The following is a 21,655-nucleotide window of genomic DNA, read 5'->3' as shown; positions in this document are numbered from 1 at the left end:
CAAAACAGGGGATTATTGGTATCTTCTCGCAAGTAAACATTTGCTAATTTTACAGGGTTTTTACTTTTGGTTACTGGACCTTCCCCCTTGTGTCAACCTCCCAGATCTCTTCCACCACACCCTCCCTGTAAGCATAGTAGACGTCATGCAGGTTGACAGTCGGATCGATATGACTAGGGATCATCTCCACCCGATCACCAACATTCAGGTCGGGAGTGCCGGGTTCCCAGCTCAGACTGCCATGCTCATCACCCAGGACGCCATATGTGTACCTCTTGTCCTTTGCCTCGGCAAGGCCACTGTCGGTGGTTAGAGACTTGAGCCCAGAGTCGATGGTCACTGCATTCGGCCCCTGCTTGCTCAACACGGTCGACAGGATAGTCAGGCTGTTGCCGTAGAAAGACCCGACAGCGTTGCGGTAGTCGGTGTCCATGAACAAGAAGCTGCCGGGCTGCACCTCGGTGACGCCGGGGACGGTGACGCAGAACTCGGCGGTGCCAGTGCCTCCGGTGGTGACCACTTGGATGTCGTGCCCTTCGGCCCGCAACTTGTCGGCCGTTGCGGTCAGGATGGCCATGCTCTCGAGACAGAGCCGCCTCCTCTCGTGGACCCCATGCACGTGCTGCAAGTGACCCTCGTAGCCCTGGACGCCGATGAGTCGTAGGTGCTTCAGGCCGGCGACATGCTTCGCCAGGTCCACCGCACCCTCGGGCTTGACGCCGGTGCGGTGCAGGCCGACGTCAAGGTCGATCAGCGTCGTGATGGCCTCGTCCTCGGGGAGGCCCGCCTCACGCAGGGCGTTGTCAATGGCAGTCGCGGCGCCGGCGTCATCCACCACGATTCTCAGCTTCCGATGGCGAGCAAACAGGTCCACCAGCCTCCGCACCTTGGGTTCGCCGACAATCTCGCAGGTGATCAACAGGTCGTCGAAGCCCATGGCGCACATGACCTCGGCCTCGGACAGCTTGGCGACGCAGCCGCCCTTGGCGCCGGCGGCGTTGAGGCGGCGGGCGAGGGCGGCGGACTTGGTGGTCTTGAGGTGCGGGCGGATGTTGACGCCGGTGGGGAGGAGCTGGGACATGAGCTTGGAGATGTTGGCCTCCATCAGGCCGAGGTCGACGATCATGGACGGGGTGTCGAGAGAGGAGACGGCGTCTCCCACTCTTGGGGCGTAGGGCGACATCTTTTCGCGTTTGGGTCTGCACCGAGGGACACCAGTACGTCTGTTTGTTTGTTTGTGGATGAGCACGGAGCTGAGAGGGGGCTGTGGTTGGATCAATTCCGCTGTTCAGGTGTTGCTTGGCTCCTGCCGTGGGTGAGGTCGGCGCTGGTCTTCAAGGTCGGCCGGCGCTTGGCAAGAAGCCGCCGGCTCCGTCATCGGCTGCCAATCGGCACGCCCTTGGTAATTGGGGGGACAAATACGCCGTGGCACCAGCTTATCCGGCAGCGACACCAGTAGAACCTAATGCACAATCCCTAGGAACCAGGGACCAGGAACCAGAGACCAGACGGACCCCACAGGGCAGTCAAGCTGCTGTGCCTGGGCTAGTTGTTGCATGGGCACCCATCGATGCGGGTGGTGCCCCTGACTCTCCACCACGCCCATCTACGGCATTTCCCAATCCGGCCTCCCGAGAGTGTCACGGTGGGAAACTTGGGTGGCACATCACTGACCGGCCTGCCAGCAATTGTAACGCAGCAGTCACCAGTGTCACAGGTGTCACAGAAACCAGCCCAGGAAACAAATAGTATGAATGTGCGCGCACACTCTTCGGCATATCTGCCAGCAAAACCTTGCGGCCCCTTTTCTACCAACGCCTAGAACACCAAGGGCCTTGCCCAGCCAAAGTTGCAAGCAAATAGGAAGAAAGGGAAAAAAACCAAAAAACCATGCTATACCGGGAATTCTCCTCCTTCTCAAGAGTTGCTTCCCTTCGCGCCAACCTCCATAACAAACTGAGGCCCAAAGCTGGGACCTCCAAACTTGTCCACGGTGAGGCTGGCAACGGGCGCCTCGGTCAGGCTGCCCGTGTTCGCATCCCTGGCCAGCGCCAGCAAGCCGCTCTCGCCGTCCTGATTCGTCGAGAAAAGCACGCCTTCGTCCGCGGCCAGTGAAAACATGCGCGGGATGAGGCCGCCCGAGCTGACCTGGTCCACGAAGGCGAGCGGGGCGGCGGCGTTGTTGGTGTCGATGGAGAAGTGGGAGATGCTGTCGGTGGTGTTGCCGGTGAGACGGTTCGAGACATAGAGGTGCTTGCCGTCCGAGGTGGTCACCAGCTCGCCCGCCGCTGCGGCGGTGGCGTTGGCGGGCGGGAATTCGGCGCCAAAGCTGGAAAGAGACTGGACCTCCTTGAACTCGAGGTTGTCTCCCGCGTAGGTCAGCTCGAAGGCCTTGACCACCGACGTGATCTCGCAGGCCAGGAAGTAGTGAGTAGCCTTGTCGGCGCCCGAGGAGACGAAAGCGCCGTGGCGCGGGCCGTTGCCGGCTTCAACAGTGACGCGGTTGGAGATGTTGAAGTCGTTCTGGCCATCGAGGACGAGAATAGAGTCGGTGCCGAGGTCGTTGACGGCAAAGAAGCGGCCGCTGGGGTCAAGGAGGGCCTGGTGGGGATCTGGGGCCGGTGTCAGCTACGAGGACGTGGCTTGTGTGCAACAAGACGGGATTTGGGGAGAGACAAAGCTTACGAGGGCTGTCCTGGCGTCCCGTGACAGGACCCGGGGTGCCGCCAACAGGAATCTGCTTGAGGAGCTGTCTACCAGTCAGAAGGAAGTCCTGCTACCACACACCGTCCGCTGAACGCGGTGGACGGGGCGTGGAAATTACCTTGAGGGTTCCGCCGGGCGCCGAGACATCCCACACATCGACCTGGCCCTGGCCAAAGGCAGCACCGACCAGAACGGTCTTGTCCTGGTTGAACTCGAGGGAGACGACCCCTGACGACCCGGCGGCATTCTGGACCAGCTTCAGGTCGTTGGTGGCGGGGTCAAACTGGATCGACAGGGTCAGCGAACAGGTGGGTGGCTTCCTGAGGGAAAGGGGGCGCGGGACACACGTTGAAGAGTCTGGTGCTGTTGCTGTTCTCCTCGACAGCGTACAGGAGGTTTGGCTCCTTGAACACCATCCAGCTGGCAGAGGTGCCGGGGGTCGAGTCGTTGGCCACGATGTTGAAGGAGGCACCATCGAAGTCGGCGGCGGCGACGATGCCGCTGGGCCCACCGCCAAGCAACAGCTTCTTCGCACCGTCAGCCGCCGAGCTATTCTGTCGCCGGAATTTCAGGCCGGTGGTCATGCCAGCAGTGGAAGTGGCGGCCAGCGCCATGGTGAGGAAAGCCCGGAGAGACATGGACGGCGTTATGACCGGGCAGGGAATTATGAAAAGACAGGAAGGGGAGAAGGAGGAAGGACGAGAGCACAACGGGAATTGCGTGGTCTGGTGAGTGCTCGAACGAGTGGGACGGTTTCCCTTTTTCAGATCGAGGGGCTCCAAATCAAAGAAAGAAAGAGGCAGATAAAAATCAGAAAGGACTGGGATCTCGCAGAGCAGATTGATGCTGGCGAAGCGAAAGGAAGGAAAAGCACACGAGTGGGCCGTCAGCTATATGTAGATGGACGAGGCTGTGCCGTGCTGTCTGTGCAAGTGAAGGCGAGGCCAGTGAACAAGACCAAGTACCCAGTCATCATGCACCCGCACTCTCCCATTCCTCCTATTCCAGAATAGAGTTTGCGAGATGCGACGAGTCAGCCCGTCGGGAGCGCTCCCATTCACTCGTTGTTGAAACATGACTGCATGCCCTGCAGGGGCCAACCAACAAACATCGGTGCAGTGCGGAGAGCAACAGACCGAGGCCACTCGCTCGCCCTCTCTTTACTCACTCACCTTGGTCTTGATGGCGGCAGTCATGACGAACTGCTGGCCCTGAGATCGCCTTGATGGGGGCTGTTGGTGGCTGTCTATGGGGTCCTGTTCAGGGCAGCGAAACCCACGGCCCAATGAAAGACAGAAACGGTTAGGCACCCCTGTAGCAGATGTGCTGTTGGTTGGGAATAAGTGGTGGTGATGCGACGGGGCGAGACTGGTGGGTTGATGTTGGTGTTTGGAGTCGGTCTACTAGCCCGGTATGACTGCAGGTCCAGGTATTCCGTCCCTCAGGACATGTAGTCTGCAGTAGATGCACTCTCTCTCTCCACAGTAGCCCTGGGCACTCCGTAGGACGGAATCCACACTCCTGCCCACAGCCGCGCTTTGCTCTTGGCGCCTGGGATGGGCTGCGGCTGGGGCTGCGGCTGGGGCCACTGACACAGGGTTGCAGGGGGCCGGCTGCCAGGCTGCCACCCAAAGAGGGAGACAAACACAGTGGATGCACATGGACAGATTATACGGTAGGTATTCAGGATGTGTATTGACATCGTGCACAGGTTATATCATACGTAATACATGCCGAAGCACAAGCGCCAGCAGAACACAGGCACCACTGATGGCGGTTACACAGACGGCCCAAGACGAGGCCAAGGCCTGGTCTGGCTGGCCACTATTTTCTGCCTGGAGACCTGTCATGCACTCGGAATGGGGTTGGGATGCCACCAGCTTGTGGAACTCCGCGCTGTCTGGTCTGAAAGAACCAACACATCATTTCATTATTGTAGGATGACTAACTTGCTGAGTATAAATCCAGACGACATGCTGATATGCCGGGGTAATAAATCAGGCCTGGAAACGGAACCGGGAAAAGGGAATCCTGCACCAAGGTATCTAGCCGTGAGAGACAAAGCAAACAAATCATTTGGCAACCCATCGGAGGCCGGCGATACGGCCGGCTCCGGCACTCAGTACGTGATGGAAACAACCTTGTCCTTCCACCGGCGGCCGTCACCGGCAAGGAGGTTGTCAAAGATCCACTTGCCCACGTCCTCCCTCGAGATGGTGTAGCCGACCTCCTTGCTCTCGAGCTTGCGGGCCTTGGGGTCCTCGACGCCGACGCGGATGGGCTTATTGGTCTCATCGCCGTCCGTCAGCAGGCTCGCGCGCACGATGGTGAAGGGCTCGCCGCTGTCAAACATGAGTGCCTCCATGGCGGTCTTGTCCTTATGCGGCTGCTTCAGCATCAGGCCGTAGATGGGCCACAGCGAGGCAGGGTAGTCGCGGCCGTGGGCGGACATGCCGGTGGTGCTGGCTATGATGGTCGGGCTGCCGGTGGCGCCGGCGGTGGAGCGGGCGTCTTGCAGGGCGGCGACGAGGGCCTTCATGCCGTCCTCGCAGACGTGGGGCTGGTCGTTGCCCATGCTGGAGAAGGAGAATGCGCCGCCGATGGTGAAGACGACGGCGTCGACGAGGGATGCGGGGCTGTCTGGGCGGACCAAGCACCGGGCGAGGGCGTCCCGGTCCACGACGTTGCCCTGCTCGATGCGCAGGTTCGGGGCGTTGCGCAGGGACTCGGGCAGCTTGTCGGTCAGGCGCGAGGGCGTCCGGCAGAGTGCGATACACGAGTGGCCGGCTGCGATGCTCCGGCGCAGGACGGAGAAGCCAGAGCCCCCCGTGGCGCCGAGGAAGAGGATCGTCTGGGTGGATGATGACATGTTGGGTATGGTTGTTGGATCTGATGTGTATTATTTCCTGATGTCTCGGTTGTGAGTAGTAGGCCTCTGTCTGCAGTGCAGTGATTGTTGGATTGTCGTGAGATGGTAGTTAGCAGGACATCATCGTCACAATCAACAGCAACAGCAGCATTCTTATCCTCTTGACCTTCTGGATTGCCTCGACGTGGCGGACAAACTGGAGGCAGGGCATGAAGCCGCAGCCTCGTCGAGTTGATCCGAGGGAAGTGGCTGAGCCTGGTGCTAAGCAATGGTTAGCCTCAGTTGCATTGGTTAGCAATGGCCAGCAGTGGCCAGCGATGGCGGGGTGATGCCAGCTGGAAGGATCAAGATGGATGAAGGATGCAATTCAGGCCGGAAGGGAGTTGGGCCGGCTGGAGTCATTGGCACGGCCAAGAGGTGGGGCCTGCCTGTTGTTGAGCCGAGTGTGGGGTTGACCCGAAGGCAGGCAGTGGGGCGGGTACTGGCTGATCTGGCTGAGATCAGCCACTTCCCAAGGCCCAAGTCGGAGGAACCAAGCCGCCTGCTTGTCTCGTCATCCAATCACACCTCTTCTCGTGCCTGTCTCGCGTCTTTCGCTCCTGGACAGTAGGCATTTGAGCATGGCCCTCTTGATTTTCCGACTTGGCCTTCGCGGTGGTGCCTGAGTGCCCTCGAGTAAACCATGTCCTCTCAAACAGTTGTCTTCGACTGAACCAAGAACAGACAGACACATGAGGCTGGGCTTATATACGGTCCGGGGATGGGAGGGAGAGGTAGAAAGTTGTATCACTGCTCACACCATGACAGACTCATCAGCCATTACCCGCGCCAACATGGCGGGTGTATGACTGCACATGCATCCTGCTGCGATGGGATTGCTGCTATGACATCCCGCATCACATATTCTGCATCACACAAGGGTGACCGCAATCGAGCTTGACGGCTCCGACAGGAGGACCGTTGCTTGCAAAAATGGTGAATGTCTACTGGTTCGGTTCCTCGACAACAACGGCCACTTCCCACGTGGCTGATGCCTCAAGCAGGTCATGCAGGCAAGGCACACTCACACACACACACACACACGTGCACACGTGCATACAAGGGCAGTATCCCACGTGTGGTGCGAGGGATCTATCCGTCTGTTTCTGAGCCGCATCCGGTAGGGTGTGAACCTGGGATTCCCATGGACCAAGATGATATTCTCCATCAGGAATGGCGTGGGCTGCCAACGCAAGGGACCAAAGTTTGGGACCAACTCGATGAGTGTGAGGGAAAGAAGGGAGACAGAGGGACAGACAGGCGGCAGTCAGCTCTCGCGTCAGCCCGGCCAATCAGCTGGCGAGGCTGCCCTGGCTTACTACCTTCCCTTCGAAACGTCAATTGCTCCTTCCTGCCCTTCAACCATCAAACACCACCGCCAGCCTCATCGGCCATGGCCGCACACTAATGCAGCATCACCAATTCCACCCTCACTTAGCCGTTCCAGAAGGTCCCTCTCGTGTGTCTCCCGCCTGCGTCTGTTCCTCCTGCTTCCTTACAAATCCGACCCTCTAAACGCGATTTCTCATCTCCCCACAGCCGCCCGTCATGGCTCTTGGCGCCTGCTTCCCCCTTCAGTCAAGCGCCTCGCAGGATCTGTCACTATTCGGTGCTCATCCCGTTGATATGACAGCCCGCTACACCCGCGGCTGGCCCGTTTCCCCCCCGACCCCTGCTTGACAGACGCTGCCATGGGCCTCGGCCTGACCTTGCAAAAGACTCGCCATATTTCTCTAGGTCCACATTCCCATCCGGGCCCGGATAAGCCTCACATGCCAAACGTAATCATCGCGCCTGTAGCCGTTCGGAACGCTCTTTGCCCTGACCAATCCTTCCGGTAAGCTACGACACTATTGCTGCCCTCTAGTCTGGCTTTCGGGCTCGTCTGGCCATGCATTCGGTGATGTGTGCCCTCTCCGCGTCCCTGGCCATGACTGTCAACAGTCAGGAATTCCAGAATGGGCAAAGCACTTCCTACTTGCTCTCTCGCGCCAGCTTGTCTCCTTCCCTCACGGCGCCGTTATATCATGTCGTGCAACCTCGCCCTCGTCCGTCTACATGATGCCCATCTCCAGCTCTCTAAGTCTTCCCTCTGTATTCCCATCTCGTCTCCTCCCTGCTCAATCACAAATACCGCGCTTCTTGTTGCAGGCCTTTGCTTCGGTCTCTGCTCCAGTCTCGTGGCTTGCGTGTGTTGTCTCGACAGCTCTACAAAACAACCAGAAGAAGAAGAAAACAAGTATCAAGGTCGCCGATATCATATCAGCTCGGTCATCCTCTGTGCACGTCATACAGACTCGACTCAACGACTTGGTTCATCTAGAGATTGGAAAGCTTCTTGCCAAAGATTCGGACAAGGGGGAGAGCTGCTCGGTCACCTCATCGCCAGTCATCCAAGACATCGTCGTCAATAAGCAGTGGACAGTCCCTGAAATCGCACCGCGAGACCGGACTCAACCTCCGTCAGCCTCCAGCCTATAAGCAGCTCGCTCTTAATTTCGGCCTGAAACGTGGTCAAGATGCCGTCCTACAAGAATGAGCCTATCGCCATCATCGGCAGTGGATGCCGCTTCCCCGGGGACTCTAGCCGGCCCTCCAAGCTGTGGGACCTGCTTTCCGACCCCCGCGATGTCCTCCGCAAGATCGACCGCTTCCGCGCCGACAACTGGTACAACAAGGATGGCCATCATCACGGTGCCAGCAACGTCCTCGACTCGTACCTTCTTGCCGAGGACACCCGCGTCTTCGATGCCCAGTTCTTCAGCATCTCCGCCTCCGAGGCCGAGGCCATCGATCCTCAACAGCGTCTGCTCATGGAGACCGTCTACGAGGCCCTCGAGGCCTCTGGCTCAAGCATCGAGTCCCTCTCTGGGTCCAACACCGCAGCCTATGTCGGTGTCATGTGCGACGACTTTTCCCAGATTGTCTACGGCGATGGAGAGAACGTCCCCACCTACGCTGCCACCGGCTCTGCCCGCAGCATCATCTCCAACCGCATCTCGTACTTCTTCAACTGGCACGGCCCTTCCATGACCATCGACACTGCTTGCTCTTCCTCGCTCATTGCCGTACATCAGGCCGTCCAGGTCTTGAGGAGTGGCGAGTGCCCTGTTGCCATTGCTGCCGGCACCAACCTGATCTTTGGGCCCAGTGAGTTCCCGCCTGTTGCGCCATCTGCCTGCTTCTGCCATTTTGCTGACCCACAAACAGCCATGTACATCGCTGAGAGCAATCTGAACATGTTATCCCCCACGGGCCGTTCGCGCATGTGGGATGCTGGTGCTGACGGCTACGCCCGTGGTGAGGGCGTGGGTGCTGTTGTTCTGAAGACGCTCTCCGCCGCTCTTCGCGACGGTGACCACATCGAGTGCTTGATCCGCGAGACCGGCATCAACCAGGTCAGTACAAAACCATCTGTACCTCCAGTCGCTGTAAAATACTGACACCCGGACTAGGACGGCCGTACCCCCGGTATCACCATGCCCAGTGCCTCTGCCCAGGGTATGCTCATCGCCGACACATATGCTCGGGCCGGCCTGGACCCTCTCAAGAAAGAGGATCGCTGCCAGTACTTCGAGGCACATGGCACCGGCACCAAGGCCGGTGATCCTCAAGAGGCTGGTGCCATCTTTCGTGCCTTCTTCCCCGAGAAACGCGAGGTCACTGGAGACTCTGAAGAGGATGACAACGATGTCCTCTACGTTGGGTCTATCAAGACGGTCATCGGTCACACCGAAGGCACTGCGGGCATCGCTGGTCTCCTCAAGGCGTCTCTGGCCATCCAGAACCGAACCATCCCGCCAAACATGCACTTCATGCGACTGAACCCGGATATCGAGCCCTACTATGGCAATCTGAAGGTGCCTGTCGATGCCATCGAATGGCCGGAGCTCCCAGACGGCACTCCTCGCCGCGCCTCGGTCAACAGCTTCGGCTTCGGCGGTGCAAACGCCCACGCCATCGTCGAGAGCTACGACCCGCCAGAGGGATTCCCGGCTGAGCCGGAACTGCCCGTCTCGACACCGTTTGTCTTCTCCGCTGCGTCCGAGCGATCCCTGGTGTCTCTCCTGAACGCCTACCTGTCGTTCCTCAAGGAGAATCCCGACTTTGATGCACGCACCCTGTCCTGGTCCCTCTCCAAGCGCACGGCATTCAACTTCCGCGCCGCATTTGCTGCTCCCACTATTGAGTCCCTCGCTTCAACAATCGAGGCCAGGCTCGCGGAGAGCAAGGAGAAGAAGGAGCCCGTTGCGACTCGTGCCAATGCCAAGACGAGTCGCAAGATTCTCGGTGTATTCACCGGACAGGGTGCCCAGTGGGCGACAATGGGTCGTGACCTGGTGACTTCCTCCTTCGCCGCCGAGGCTATAGTTGACAAGCTAGAGCAGTCCCTTGCTGAGCTGCCCGACGCGCCCGAGTGGTCACTCAAGGCCGAGCTGCTTGCGGGCAAGGAGGCTTCGCGCATCGCGCTCGGTGAGATCTCGCAGCCCCTCTGCACTGCCGTGCAGGTGATGGTGGTCGACATGCTCCGCGCTGCCGGCCTCGATTTCAGTGCCGTCGTTGGTCACTCGTCTGGTGAGATTGCTGCGGCCTACGCTGCAGGCTTCCTGTCCGCCCGTGATGCCATCCGCATTGCCTTCTACCGTGGCAAGTACACCAAATTCGCCAAGGGTCCTAACGGCAAGAGCGGTGCCATGATCGCCGCCGGGACCTCCATGGACGATGCGAACGATCTGTGCGGTCTTCCCAAGCTCAATGGCAGAGTGCAGTTGGCAGCGAGCAACTCCTCCGCCAGTGTCACCATCTCTGGTGACGAGGATGCTGTTGATTTTGTGCAGCTAATATTCGAGGACGAGTCCAAGTTTGCCCGCAAACTGAAGGTCGACACTGCCTATCACTCGAGCCACATGAAAGCCTGCTCCTCGTACTATCTCGAGGCCCTCGGAGCCTGTGGCATCCAGATCAACCAGCCTGGTGAGAATGCCTGCCCGTGGTATTCTTCTGTCTTTGGCGGCGAAAAAGTCACCATGGAGCATTCTGAGCTGCTCAGCAATGCCTACTGGAAGGACAACATGCTGCAGCCCGTGCTGTTCTCGCAGGCTTTGACTGCCGCTGTCAAGGATATTGGGACCCCAGGCCTGGCCCTCGAAGTCGGCCCTCACGCCGCTCTGAAGGGCCCTGCCAGCCTTACGATTGAAGAGGCTGGCGGTGCTGCAGTCCCGTACTTCGGGACCCTGTCTCGTGGTATCAACGACTCTACCGCCCTCTCGAGCACCATTGGCTCCGTATGGACAGTCCTTGGCACCTCTGCTGTCGACTTCAAGGCATATGATCGGCTCTTTGCACAGGACGCCACCTACACTGTGTCCAAGGACTTGCCCTCCTACACGTGGGACCACGAGAAGGTCATCTGGAACGAGACTCGTCTGTCAAAGGCGCACCGTCTCCGTGAGAACCCAACGCACGAGCTTCTGGGTGCTCGCGCAACTGATGAGGGAGAGGGCGAGTTCAGATGGCGCAACTACATCAAGCCCAACGAGATGCCCTGGCTGAAGGGTCATGCTATCCAGGGCCAGACCATCTTTCCTGCCGCGGGCTTCGCGGTCATGGCCCTCGAGGCATCCAAACAGCTCGTCCCCGATTACGAAAAGACGGTTAGGCTGGTCGAGCTGCTTGACTTCAGCATCCACAAGGCGTTGTCTTTCATGGATGACAACACGGGTGTAGAGACCATCTACGTCATGTCGAATGTTCACAGAGGGGAGGACACCATCACGGCCGACTTCTCTATCCATGCCTGCCAGAACAAGGAGACAGGTGGCTTTGTCTCGGTGGCCAGTGGCCAAATCCGCTTGACCACGGGTGAGCCCTCTGTGGAGGCCCTGCCGGAGCGTGTTGAGTCGAAGATCCCTCTTTTGCCGGTCGACACAGAGTTCTTCTACAAGGAACTGGCCAAGCTTGGATATGGATATACAGGTATGTTCAGTGGCATCACCGAAATGAAGCGCAGCGCCGGCCATGCATCTGGCGAGATGACCATTGCCCGTGACCCTGACTCTGTCACCCACCCGTGGGTTGTGCACCCTGCCACTTTGGATGTCGCGTTCCAGTCCATCTTTGCTGCCATCGGGGCCCCTGGCGACGGACGCTTGTGGACTTTGCACGTCCCGACTCTGATCAGCCGTATCGCTGTCAACCCTGACGCCTGCCAATCTACCTCTGGCGTTGAGATCCCTATGCCCTTCGACGCAACCCTTTCCTTGTCGGAGAATGGCATGACTGGCGACGTGGATATCTACGCCGAGGACGGGAAGAACGCCGCAATCTACGTCGAGGGTCTCCATGTTACGCCTCTCACGCAGCCCACTGCCGCCGATGACAGACAAACCTTCGCCGAGACACTATGGGATATCGCACAGCCCGACGGTGCCCTTGGGTGGAACGAGTGGGCTCTCACAGAAGATGAGACCGAGGGAGCCGCTCTCTGCGAGCGCATGTGCTTCTACTACCTGAACCAGTTGTACCGGTCAATCACTCTTGAACAGCGCGAGAAGTGCGACTGGCACCAGCTCTGTGTGCTCAATTGGGCGCAGTTCGTCCATGAGACTGCATTGAGTGGCAAGCATGCAACCTGCAAGAAGGAGTGGCTGGACGATACCTGGGATGACATCAAGCAAGACTTCGACCATTGGTCCAAGATCCACCCTCACTTCCATACACTGGTCTTCATCGGCGAGATGCTTGTGCCTTTTGTCCGTGGCGAATTGTCCATGCTCGATGAATTTCGCAAGGACGACAAACTGAGCGAGTTCTACTTTGGGCACTATGGCTACAAGGAGTACAACATGTACCTTGGCAAACTTGTCAATCAGATCTCGCATCGCCACCACAACATGAGGATCCTGGAGATTGGTGCTGGAACTGGCTCCTCCACAGCCGCCACGCTGGAGTGCCTCAATGATGGCTTCGCGACGTATACTTATACGGACATATCGGCAGCCTTCTTTGAGGAGGCCAAGGAGATGTTCAAGTCCAATGCGGAGAAGATGATTTTCAAGACGCTGGATGCTGAGAAAGACATCAAAGAGCAGGGCTTCGAAGAGGGCACCTATGATCTGATCATTGCGGGCAACGTCATTCACGCCACGGCCCACCTGGAGACGACCCTGAAGAACGTCCGCAAGCTGCTCCGCCCTGGCGGATACCTGTGTCTGCTTGAGGTCACCAACAACAAGCCACTCCGGATCGGCTTCGGATTCTGCGGCCTTCCGGGTTGGTGGGCTGGTCGAGAAGATGGTCGTGTCTACTCCCCCTTGGTCGGGCAGAAGGACTGGGACACGATACTTCGCAAGAGCGGCTTCTCTGGAGTCGACACTGCCACCCCCGAGGAGAAAGTATACCTCGTGCCCTTCAGTGTCATGGTCTCGCAGGCCGTCGACAAGCAGATGCACATGATCCGCGAGCCCATGGCGTTCAGCGGCAAGACCACCTTCACCGACAAGCTGCTCATCCTCGGCGGTCAAAAGGTCCAGACTTCTCGTCTGGTCCGAAGTCTGACTGCTGCTCTTGGGCCCTTCTTCCCTGAAATTCAAAACATTGAGAGCCTCCTCGATATAGACGAAGAGACTATCAACTCTCAGCCCACGATCCTCAGCTTGATGGAGCTCGACGAGTTGCTCTTCAAAGACTTCAGCCTGGAGAAGTTCCGCGCAATCGTCCGCATGTGCGACCACTCGCGCAACATGCTCTGGGTGACTGTCGGAAGTCGTGGTGAGGAACCCTACATGAACATGATGGTGGGCACGGGTCGCTGCTTGGTCGGAGAGATGCCCTCACTCCGCCTGCAATTCCTCAATTTTGATGCCAGCGAGAAGCCCAATGCCGAGACCATCGCCGAGCATCTTCTGCGCCTGCAAATCTCGGATGCATGGGGCAAGGGCCTCGCAAAGAGTTACGAGCCCCTGTGGACCCTCGAGCGAGAGATGTCGATTGACAATGGCACGATGCTCATCCCCAGGTATCTGCCCGCCACCGACATCAACACGCGCTTGAATTCCGAGAGGCGACTTATCACCAAAGATGTCACACCTTCCGAAGCCGTCATCGAGATCAACAGCTCTGGCTCTTCCTACGACCTGCTTGACTGCGCAAGCACGGAGGGCGCAACTGACGAGACTATCACTATTCAGGTCAGCAAATCACTTCTCTGCGCTGTCTCTGTCGCAGGCATTGGTTGCCTGTACGTTGTCGCTGGAACCACCAAGGTCGGGAAGAAAGTTGTTTCGCTCTCTGAAACCAACCGTTCCACCGTCGTGGTACCAAAGGCCTGGGCGGCAGAGTACGACGAAGACAACGAAGGAGCCATGCTTGTCGCCACTGCCGCGGAGCTGCTGGTGGATGCTATCCTCTCACTCAGCCCAAACTGCCAGTCCATGCTGGCCCACGAGCCCAGCGCTGCCGTTGCTCACAGTCTCAAGCGGCGATATGAGGCTTCTGGGAAGAAGGTGACATTCACCTCCACCTTGGCCGGCCCCTGCCCCGGTGTGAAACACTTCCACCCTTCGATTCCTGACCGTGTCCTCTCTCAATCCCTTCCCAAAGATGCCTCCGTCTTTGTCGACCTCGCCGAGAACAAGGAGTCTATGGGTGTAGGGGCGCGTATCAGAAAGTACCTGCCCCTCGGTTGCACGCCGAGGAGCGGTGCGGACTTGTACAGCGCTCGTGCATTTATGGCTCAGGTATACGACTCTGAGGTCGTTACGCAGACGCTCAAGCTTGCAGTGGAAAATGCCCAGGCCCTGGTAAAGAGTGGAAACAGCCAGCTATTCACGGAGAGCGTCGCGCTGTCTGCCATCTCGGGAAAGAATATCTACCGTCAAGGTCTGCGCATCGTCGACTGGAAGAGGGACGAGCCCGTGGCCGTGCGCGTCCTTCCTGCCGAGGAGTCGATCAAGTTCCGCACCGACCGTACATACTTCATGATCGGTCTCACCGGAGAAGTCGGCCTTGCCCTCACGCGCTGGATGGTGGAGCGCGGTGCTCGCCACCTCGCCTTGTCCTCGCGAAATCCCAAGATTGAGCAAGCATGGTTGGAACTCGTCGAGGCCGAGGGAGCTATCGTCAAGACGTACGCCATGGACGTCACATCCTGGGATTCCATCCGAGCTGTCGTTAAACAGATCGAGAAGGAAATGCCGCCAATCGGTGGTGTTGCAAACGGTGCTATGATCCTCAAGGACAGTCTATTTGCCAACCAGAGCCATGAGGTGTTCCTCGAGACCCTGAGACCCAAAGTAGACGGCACTAGGTTCTTGGACGAGATCTTTACGGACAACGATCTCGACTTCTTCATGTGCTTTTCGTCACTAGCATCTGTCTCGGGTAACATGGGCCAGACTGCCTATGCGGCAGCCAATGCGTACATGTGCTCGCTCATTGCCGGACGCCGTCAGCGTGGCCTCGTCGGCTCGGTCATCAACATGCCTGGTATCGTGGGTCTGGGATACCTCAACCGTGACCCTAGCAAGCTCGAGAGACTTCGATCTGTCGGCTATGCTAACATCAACGAGTGGGAGTTCTACCAATTCTTCTCCGAGGCTGTTATGGCTGGCCGCCCCGAATCCGGCCGCAATCCGGAGATCACGGCCGGTCTGCAGCAAATTGACGTCGAGAACAATGACAGCCCGCCCGCATGGATCAACATACCCCGTTTCGCGTGGCTGAGGTTGGTCAAGCCCCAGGAGCAAAACGCCGGTGGTTCAGGCAAGGGCACGGTCAGTGTCAGAAACAAGTTGAAGGAGTTGACCAAAGAGGAGGACGTTTATGAGCTTTTGCTGGGTAAGTTCATAGCAACAACAATGTTCCCATTGAAGCGCCTACTAACCCACTTTGACTACCAGATGGACTTCTCATGACTCTGTATCAGAGGCTGAATATGGCTCCCGAGGAGCAGGGGATCACACCGGAAACCACCATCGTCGAGCTCGGTGTCGACTCACTTCTTGCTGTCGACATGCGCACATGGTTCACCAAAGAGCTGGATCTCGACATGCCTGTGCTCAAAATACTCGGCGGCGCCACCGTCTCTGACCTTGTTGAAGACGCCGTCAAGCGTCTGTCTCCCGATCTGATCCCCAACGTAGTCAAGACGGCACCTGCCGAGGCCGCTGGGGATGAGAAGAAGGAAGAACCCGCTGCCGCATCAGTTTTGGCTGAGGCCGACCAGTCCTTTCGTGATCCTAGTGAAGCGGCGCAAGTCACCGATGCGGAGGCGAATCTGGGGGCCGCAGATAGCCCGGCTCCTGACGAGGATCGTGTTGATGATTCTTCGGATCGCTCTGACGCTGGCTCTTGGGTTGCTGTCCAGACACCTGCCGGGTCCGATGGGCCAGCGAGCGAGAGTGAAGTTCCTGATGAGATGGCAGCAGCAGCAGCAGAGGAAGAGGAGCAAGATGCGCAGGAGATCGACTTGCAAAGCTTGCCAAGACAGGACCAAGAAGCAGAGACGACAACGGCAGCAGCAGCAGCTTTCGAAGAGGTAGCTGAGAGCCCACTGCCATCGCCACTGGAGGAGACCACTCGGTCTGAGTCTCCCGATTCCAGTCATGTTGACTCGAACTCCGGTGCTGAGACCCCCGAGACTCACCTCTCGGATGACGAGACCGAGAATGCGAAGCCTCAAGACAGGGCAGTGGCTACGAACAAGGACACCGAAACCTCGATGACTGACTCAGAGCCCATCAAGGCATCAGATGAAGCAGAAGAGGTGAAAGTGGAAATTCCTGAAACACAGTTGGTATTTTCCCGGACCACAAAGATGTCCTATGCCTCTTCTCGATTCTGGTTTCTGATGCGGTATCTAGAGGACCCAACCACCTTCAATCTCACCTGCCGACTTCAGTTCACCGGGCGCATCCGAGAACATGATGCAGAGCGGGCCATCGCCGGCCTAGGCCACCGCCACGAGGCCTTCCGCACCGCCTTCTTTTCGGACCCCGGCCGGCTCAATGAGCCTACCCAAGGGGTCCTCGCGGAGGAGGACAGCCCTCTACGGCTGGAGAAACGGCGCATCCAGAATGAAGACGAGGTGGAGAAGGAGACAGACGAGTTGATGAAGTACATCTTCAAACTCCACCGCGGCGAGTCGATCCGCATCAAGCTGCTTTCCCTGTCGGACACGAAACACTACCTGCTCTTTGGGTTCCACCATATCGCGATTGATGGGTTTTCATTCAATATCCTTCTATCGGAGATCAACAAGATGTACGATGGAGAAGCGCTCCCGCCCGTGACGTGTCAGTTTAGCGACTTTGCTGAGAGGCAGAGGAGAGCCGTGGAAGAGGGGAAGATGGATGGGGAAATGCAATTTTGGAGAGGGGAGTATCCTGATTTCCCGGAGCCGTTACCTTTGTTCCCGGTAGCTCATGGGAGCAAGAGACGTGAGTTGAGAACTTTGCCCTCGGCGTGTTGGACTACATTCATTCCGTGACTGACAAGATGCGTGGCAGAAAACCAAACGAACTACAACTTCGAGCCGGCCGATTGCGAACTTGACGCCCGCCTCGTCCGCCAAATCAAGACGCAGTGCAAGCGCCACAAGATCACGACCTTCCACTTCTTCTTGGCAGTTCTCAAGGTCTTTTTGTTTCGCCATCTCGACACGGACGACCTCGTCATCGGGGTTGCCGACGCCAACCGTGCCGATGCCTCCGTCACCGGCACGGTTGGCTTCCTGCTGAACCTCCTTCCTCTTCGCTTCAAGTCAGCCAAGGGAGAGGTTTTCAAGGACTCGGTCATCGAGGCACGCAGCAAGGCGTACTCTGCTCTGGCTAACTCCAAGCTTCCCTTCGATGTGCTCCTCGAGACGCTGGATATACCCCGCTCGGCAAGCCACAGCCCGCTGTTCCAAGTTTTCATGGACTACCGGCAGATCAATGCGGAGCAGCCAAAGCTGCTTGGGGGTGAGGCTGTGGGGACACATTCGGTGGGACGCAATGGCTACGACCTGGTTGTTGATGTCAACGAGGTCGCTGGCACCTCGATGCATGTCACTTTCAGGATGCAAAGATACCTCTACTCCAAGCCGGCCACCGAGATGCTGTTCAGCAGCTACATGCGACTCGTCAAAGCATTTGCCACCAACTTCGACACCAAAGTCGACCAGGTGCCGCTTTGGAGCGCAGACGACATTGAAGGCGCCAAGATCCTCGGTCGTGGGCCGCAACTGACACCAGATTGGCCCGAGACTCTTTCTCACCGCATCATGGCGGTAGCGGCTCAACATCCAGAGAGCATTGCAGTCAAAGACGGAGTTGGCAACACTTTGGCCTACTCAGCCGTGCAGCAGCAAGTCCACACCATCAGTCAGGCGCTCACCAAGGCTGGCGTCAAGTCTGGGTCGCGGGTAGCAATTTTCCAGGAGCCGACCGCCGATTGGGTGTGCTCTCTGCTTGGGATCTGGCACGCAGGAGGCACATATGTTCCCATGGACCTGCGAAGCTCTTTGTCCCGGCTGGCCGCTGTTGCTGGCTCTGCGAAACCGACCGTCGTCCTGTGCCACGGCGCCACCGAGCAAATGGTCCCTGAGCTGAACTCGAAGGCAAAAGTGATCAACGTCTCGCAACTTGTTCCCAGCACCAAGACCACCCCAAGCAAAGCGAAACTCGAGGCAGACGCGGTAGTCTTATACACCAGTGGCTCGACTGGCGTACCCAAGGGCATCGTCCTGCGCCACTTAGCTTTCAAGAACACCATTTACGGCTTGACAAAGGAGTATAACATCGGCCGGGAGAGGGTCCTCCAGCAGAGTGCTTACACCTTCGACTTTTCGCTTGACCAGATCCTCTGTGGTCTTGTCAATGGCGGCTCCGTTTTTGTCGTTCCCAAGGCCAGTCGCGGTGATCCCGTCGAGATTGCCAAGATCATCTTGAACGAGGACATTACCTATACCCGAGCGACGCCTTCTGAGTACGCAAGCTGGCTGTCTTATGGATCGGAATATCTCAAGACAGCTTCGCAATGGAGGTTCGCCTGGGGCGGTGGTGAGATGATGACAAACGCGCTTCGACAAGGGATTGAAGAGCTCCGTCTGCCAGGCCTCAAGCTTTACAATTCCTACGGCCCCGGAGAGACCGTCACGTGCACGAAGATGGAGATCCCTTACCGAGGCGCACTCACCGAGACGACTTCGCCCGAGATCCCCGTTGGTGTCCCGCTTCCAAACTATTCGGTGTACGTTGTCGACCGCAATCTTGATCCTGTTCCGGCAGGTGTTTCTGGGGAGATCGTCATCGGTGGCCCCAGTGTTGCCAAGGGTTACTTGAACAACGAAAAGTTGAGCAGCAGCAAGTTCCTCCCCAATTACTTTGCTCCCACCGAGTTTGCCGCCGGAGACGGGAGAATGGTTTATCGCACGGGAGACGTCGGCCGTCTCCGAGGGGATGGCGCTGTCATGTTCCAGGGGCGAATCAACGGGGACACCCAGATCAAGCTGCGTGGCATCCGGATTGAACTTGAAGACATCGAAAGCTCCATCGTCCATGCTGCTTCGGGCGTCATCCACCGGGCTGTCGTCTCAGTCCGCAACGAGCTCTTGGTGGGACATGTCGAGTTTGCTCCTGGCACCCAGACCGAGAATGGCGGCCAATTCCTGCGCAACCTCCGCTACAAACTACCTCTGCCGCTCTACATGATCCCGAACATGCTTATACCCATGGATACTATCCCACTCAACGCCCATGGCAAGACGGACCGGCGTGCCGTCAGCGAGGTGCCACTGCCGACTCCCTCGGACGACAAGACAACTTATACTCTGACCGAGACGGAGAAGGCTCTCAGGGACCTGTGGATCGAAATTGTGCCCAAGGACATCATCAAGCTGGTTTCAGTCAGCGATATGACCAGCTTCTTCGAGGCTGGCGGCAACTCGTTGCTGCTTGTGAAACTGCAGATCATGATCCGTACGCGCTTCGCCGCCGCCCTTTCACTGGTTGAATTGTTTGAGAACAACACGCTTGGCGCCATGGCTGCGAAAATTGCTTCGGCAGAGAAGCTGGACCAGACCATCGACTGGGAGGACGAGGTAGCCATCGATCAAGACCTTCTTGATCAGGCGGATGACAGCATTCAACATGCTGTCGGAAGGGCTGGCGATGGTGCGACCATTTTGATGACGGGTGCAACGGGATTCTTGGGCAAGCACATCTTGAACAGCCTCGCAGCAGACGAGCGTGTTGCCCGGATCCACTGCGTCGCCGTCCGTGACAAGCCCACCCGTGCTGCACCTTCAGGACCCAAGGTTGTCGTCCACCCAGGCGAGATGTCGGCGCCTTTCTTCGGCATGTCTGAGGCCGACTTCAATCAGCTCGCCGAGAAGGCCGATATAATAGTGCACAGTGGCGCCAACCGGTCCTTCTTCGACTACTTCCAGCTTCTCAAGGGATCTAACTACACTTCCACACGCAGCATCGTGCGGCTCGCAGCGTCTCGCAAGATACCGGTGCACTTCATTTCTTCGGGCGGCGTGCTCAATCTTGATTCCGACGAGCAAGGAAACAACGACGCTATCACGCACTCCGCGACATCCGTTGAAGCGCAACCCCCGAAGGATGGGTCCGAGGGCTACGTGTCCTCCAAGTGGGCCAGCGAGAAGCACCTCGAGAAGGCATCGTCCCAGCTCAGGGTCCCCGTCACCATCCACCGTGTTGTCCCTGCTGGGGACGGTGCCGAGCCGACCGAGGCCATGTTCGAAGATCTCGTCGGCCAGTTCAAAGCGATCACCAAGAAGATACAACTCCTCCCGTCGCAGTCAGGCTGGGAGGGCGCCTTTGACCTCATCCAGGTGGAAGACCTCGCTCAACGGATCGTCAATGCCAGCATCGATTCCGCCTCCTCTGATCCAACATCAGATGAGAACTCGGCACGGTACGTCCACCACCGCTGCGAGATGAGAGTCGAGATGGCGGACGTGCTTCCTATGGTCGAGCAGTCTGGCTACAAGGACCAGTTCGGCACGTTGCCGGCCCATAAGTGGATCGGACGAGCCAAGCTCGAAGGGCTGAGATGGCACATCGCGAGCCAGGACAGTGCTGTCGTGGGCGACGAGGAGGCGGGTGAGATGGTCATGGTCAAGAGGTAGTTTGCCGCCTGTCTTTTTACTACTTGACCTCTGCTGGTCTGAGTGGTGAGGGTGGGTGGGCTGTATATCTCTTTTCAAATCAGGGGCAGGGGTAGAGTTGTGTAATGAGGCGGTAGTGGGGACATCACTGAGAAGACATTGAGCCGCGGATAGGCGGGTGTTTATCTGCTTGAAAGCGAGGCGTTGTGGCGCTGGGATGTGGCAAGAGAGGATCAGGACCCAGTTGTCTTGGGCTGGCATTTTGAATCTGGGAACTGGTCCGGCAAATCACTCTTGCTGTGACCGCTCTCCTTTGTATCTCCTTGTCGAAAACGAACGTCTGAATATAGATAGATAGATTTCTTGTTTATTTCCTTAATGAGACCGAAGCAATACCTCAACTGTCTGTGAGTCCGACGATCATGGTGACCTGCTGAATAAGAGTTGCTGACTTTGAGTACTGCTTCAACTACTAACAACTGTATTCACTGCGTGGTTTTTGACGAAGCTAGCTCTAGGACTACGCGACTGGCATGTAATTACCCGCGTCGGTCGAGCTGTACGGCGCGTAGACTGGTGGTTGAATACATAGCGAGCTGAAATCTTTTATCTAGTTTGCTGTTGACACTGAATAGTTGGCATCAGGGCCCACCCACCCTCGACGGCGGCTACTGACTGCCCTGCTTTGCATTGAGCTGCTTAGGAGCGGAAAGTCGTGTCATTGGACTACCCGGCGACATTGACAGTTGCGTCAAGACTTGGGGGGGGGTCACATGAAATACTTCTGGGCCCAGTCTCGAAGTGCGGGTATTGTGTCATGCTCGTGTGACGAACCAACGGCTGAGTCTCGACAAAATGTAAGTAGTCATGTAGCCACCCTGCGGTGGAGAATAGACCAGGCGGCTAGCGGAGATATACTACATTGC

General features: G+C 57.7%; 4 protein-coding genes across 4 annotated transcripts; 1 reads left to right on the top strand and 3 right to left on the bottom strand.

Moving 5' to 3' along the window:
• Nucleotides 1-70: 70 nt before the first annotated feature.
• INS49_007434 (uncharacterized protein) lies at nucleotides 71-1,183 on the bottom strand (the record flags this gene model as incomplete). The annotated part of the gene is made up of 1 exon (XM_043168199.1): nucleotides 71-1,183. The coding sequence occupies one exon, from the start codon at nucleotides 1,181-1,183 to the stop codon at nucleotides 71-73; it is 1,113 nt and encodes a 370-aa protein (XP_043029343.1).
• Nucleotides 1,184-1,917: 734 nt separating this feature from the next.
• INS49_007433 (uncharacterized protein) lies at nucleotides 1,918-3,320 on the bottom strand (the record flags this gene model as incomplete). The annotated part of the gene is made up of 4 exons (XM_043168198.1): nucleotides 1,918-2,612; nucleotides 2,686-2,749; nucleotides 2,825-2,989; nucleotides 3,054-3,320. 4 exons carry the CDS (start codon nucleotides 3,318-3,320, stop codon nucleotides 1,918-1,920), a joined length of 1,191 nt encoding a protein of 396 aa, XP_043029342.1.
• A 1,505-nt stretch (nucleotides 3,321-4,825) lies between these two features.
• On the bottom strand, nucleotides 4,826-5,575 carry INS49_007432 (uncharacterized protein; the record flags this gene model as incomplete). The annotated part of the gene is made up of 1 exon (XM_043168197.1): nucleotides 4,826-5,575. One exon carries the CDS (start codon nucleotides 5,573-5,575, stop codon nucleotides 4,826-4,828), a length of 750 nt encoding a protein of 249 aa, XP_043029341.1.
• Nucleotides 5,576-8,133: 2,558 nt separating this feature from the next.
• INS49_007431 (uncharacterized protein) lies at nucleotides 8,134-20,750 on the top strand (the record flags this gene model as incomplete). The annotated part of the gene is made up of 5 exons (XM_043168196.1): nucleotides 8,134-8,764; nucleotides 8,825-9,012; nucleotides 9,070-15,451; nucleotides 15,514-17,052; nucleotides 17,122-20,750. The coding sequence occupies 5 exons, from the start codon at nucleotides 8,134-8,136 to the stop codon at nucleotides 20,748-20,750; spliced, it is 12,369 nt and encodes a 4,122-aa protein (XP_043029340.1).
• Between the last annotated feature and the right edge of the window lie 905 nt (nucleotides 20,751-21,655).

The sequence above is a fragment of the Diaporthe citri genome (assembly GCF_014595645.1).
Source record: "Diaporthe citri strain NFHF-8-4 chromosome Unknown scaffold_2, whole genome shotgun sequence".
NCBI classification, from domain to species: domain Eukaryota; kingdom Fungi; phylum Ascomycota; class Sordariomycetes; order Diaporthales; family Diaporthaceae; genus Diaporthe; species Diaporthe citri.
Note: the sequence above shows the minus strand (reverse complement) of the source record. Positions and strands in the feature narration are given on the sequence as shown.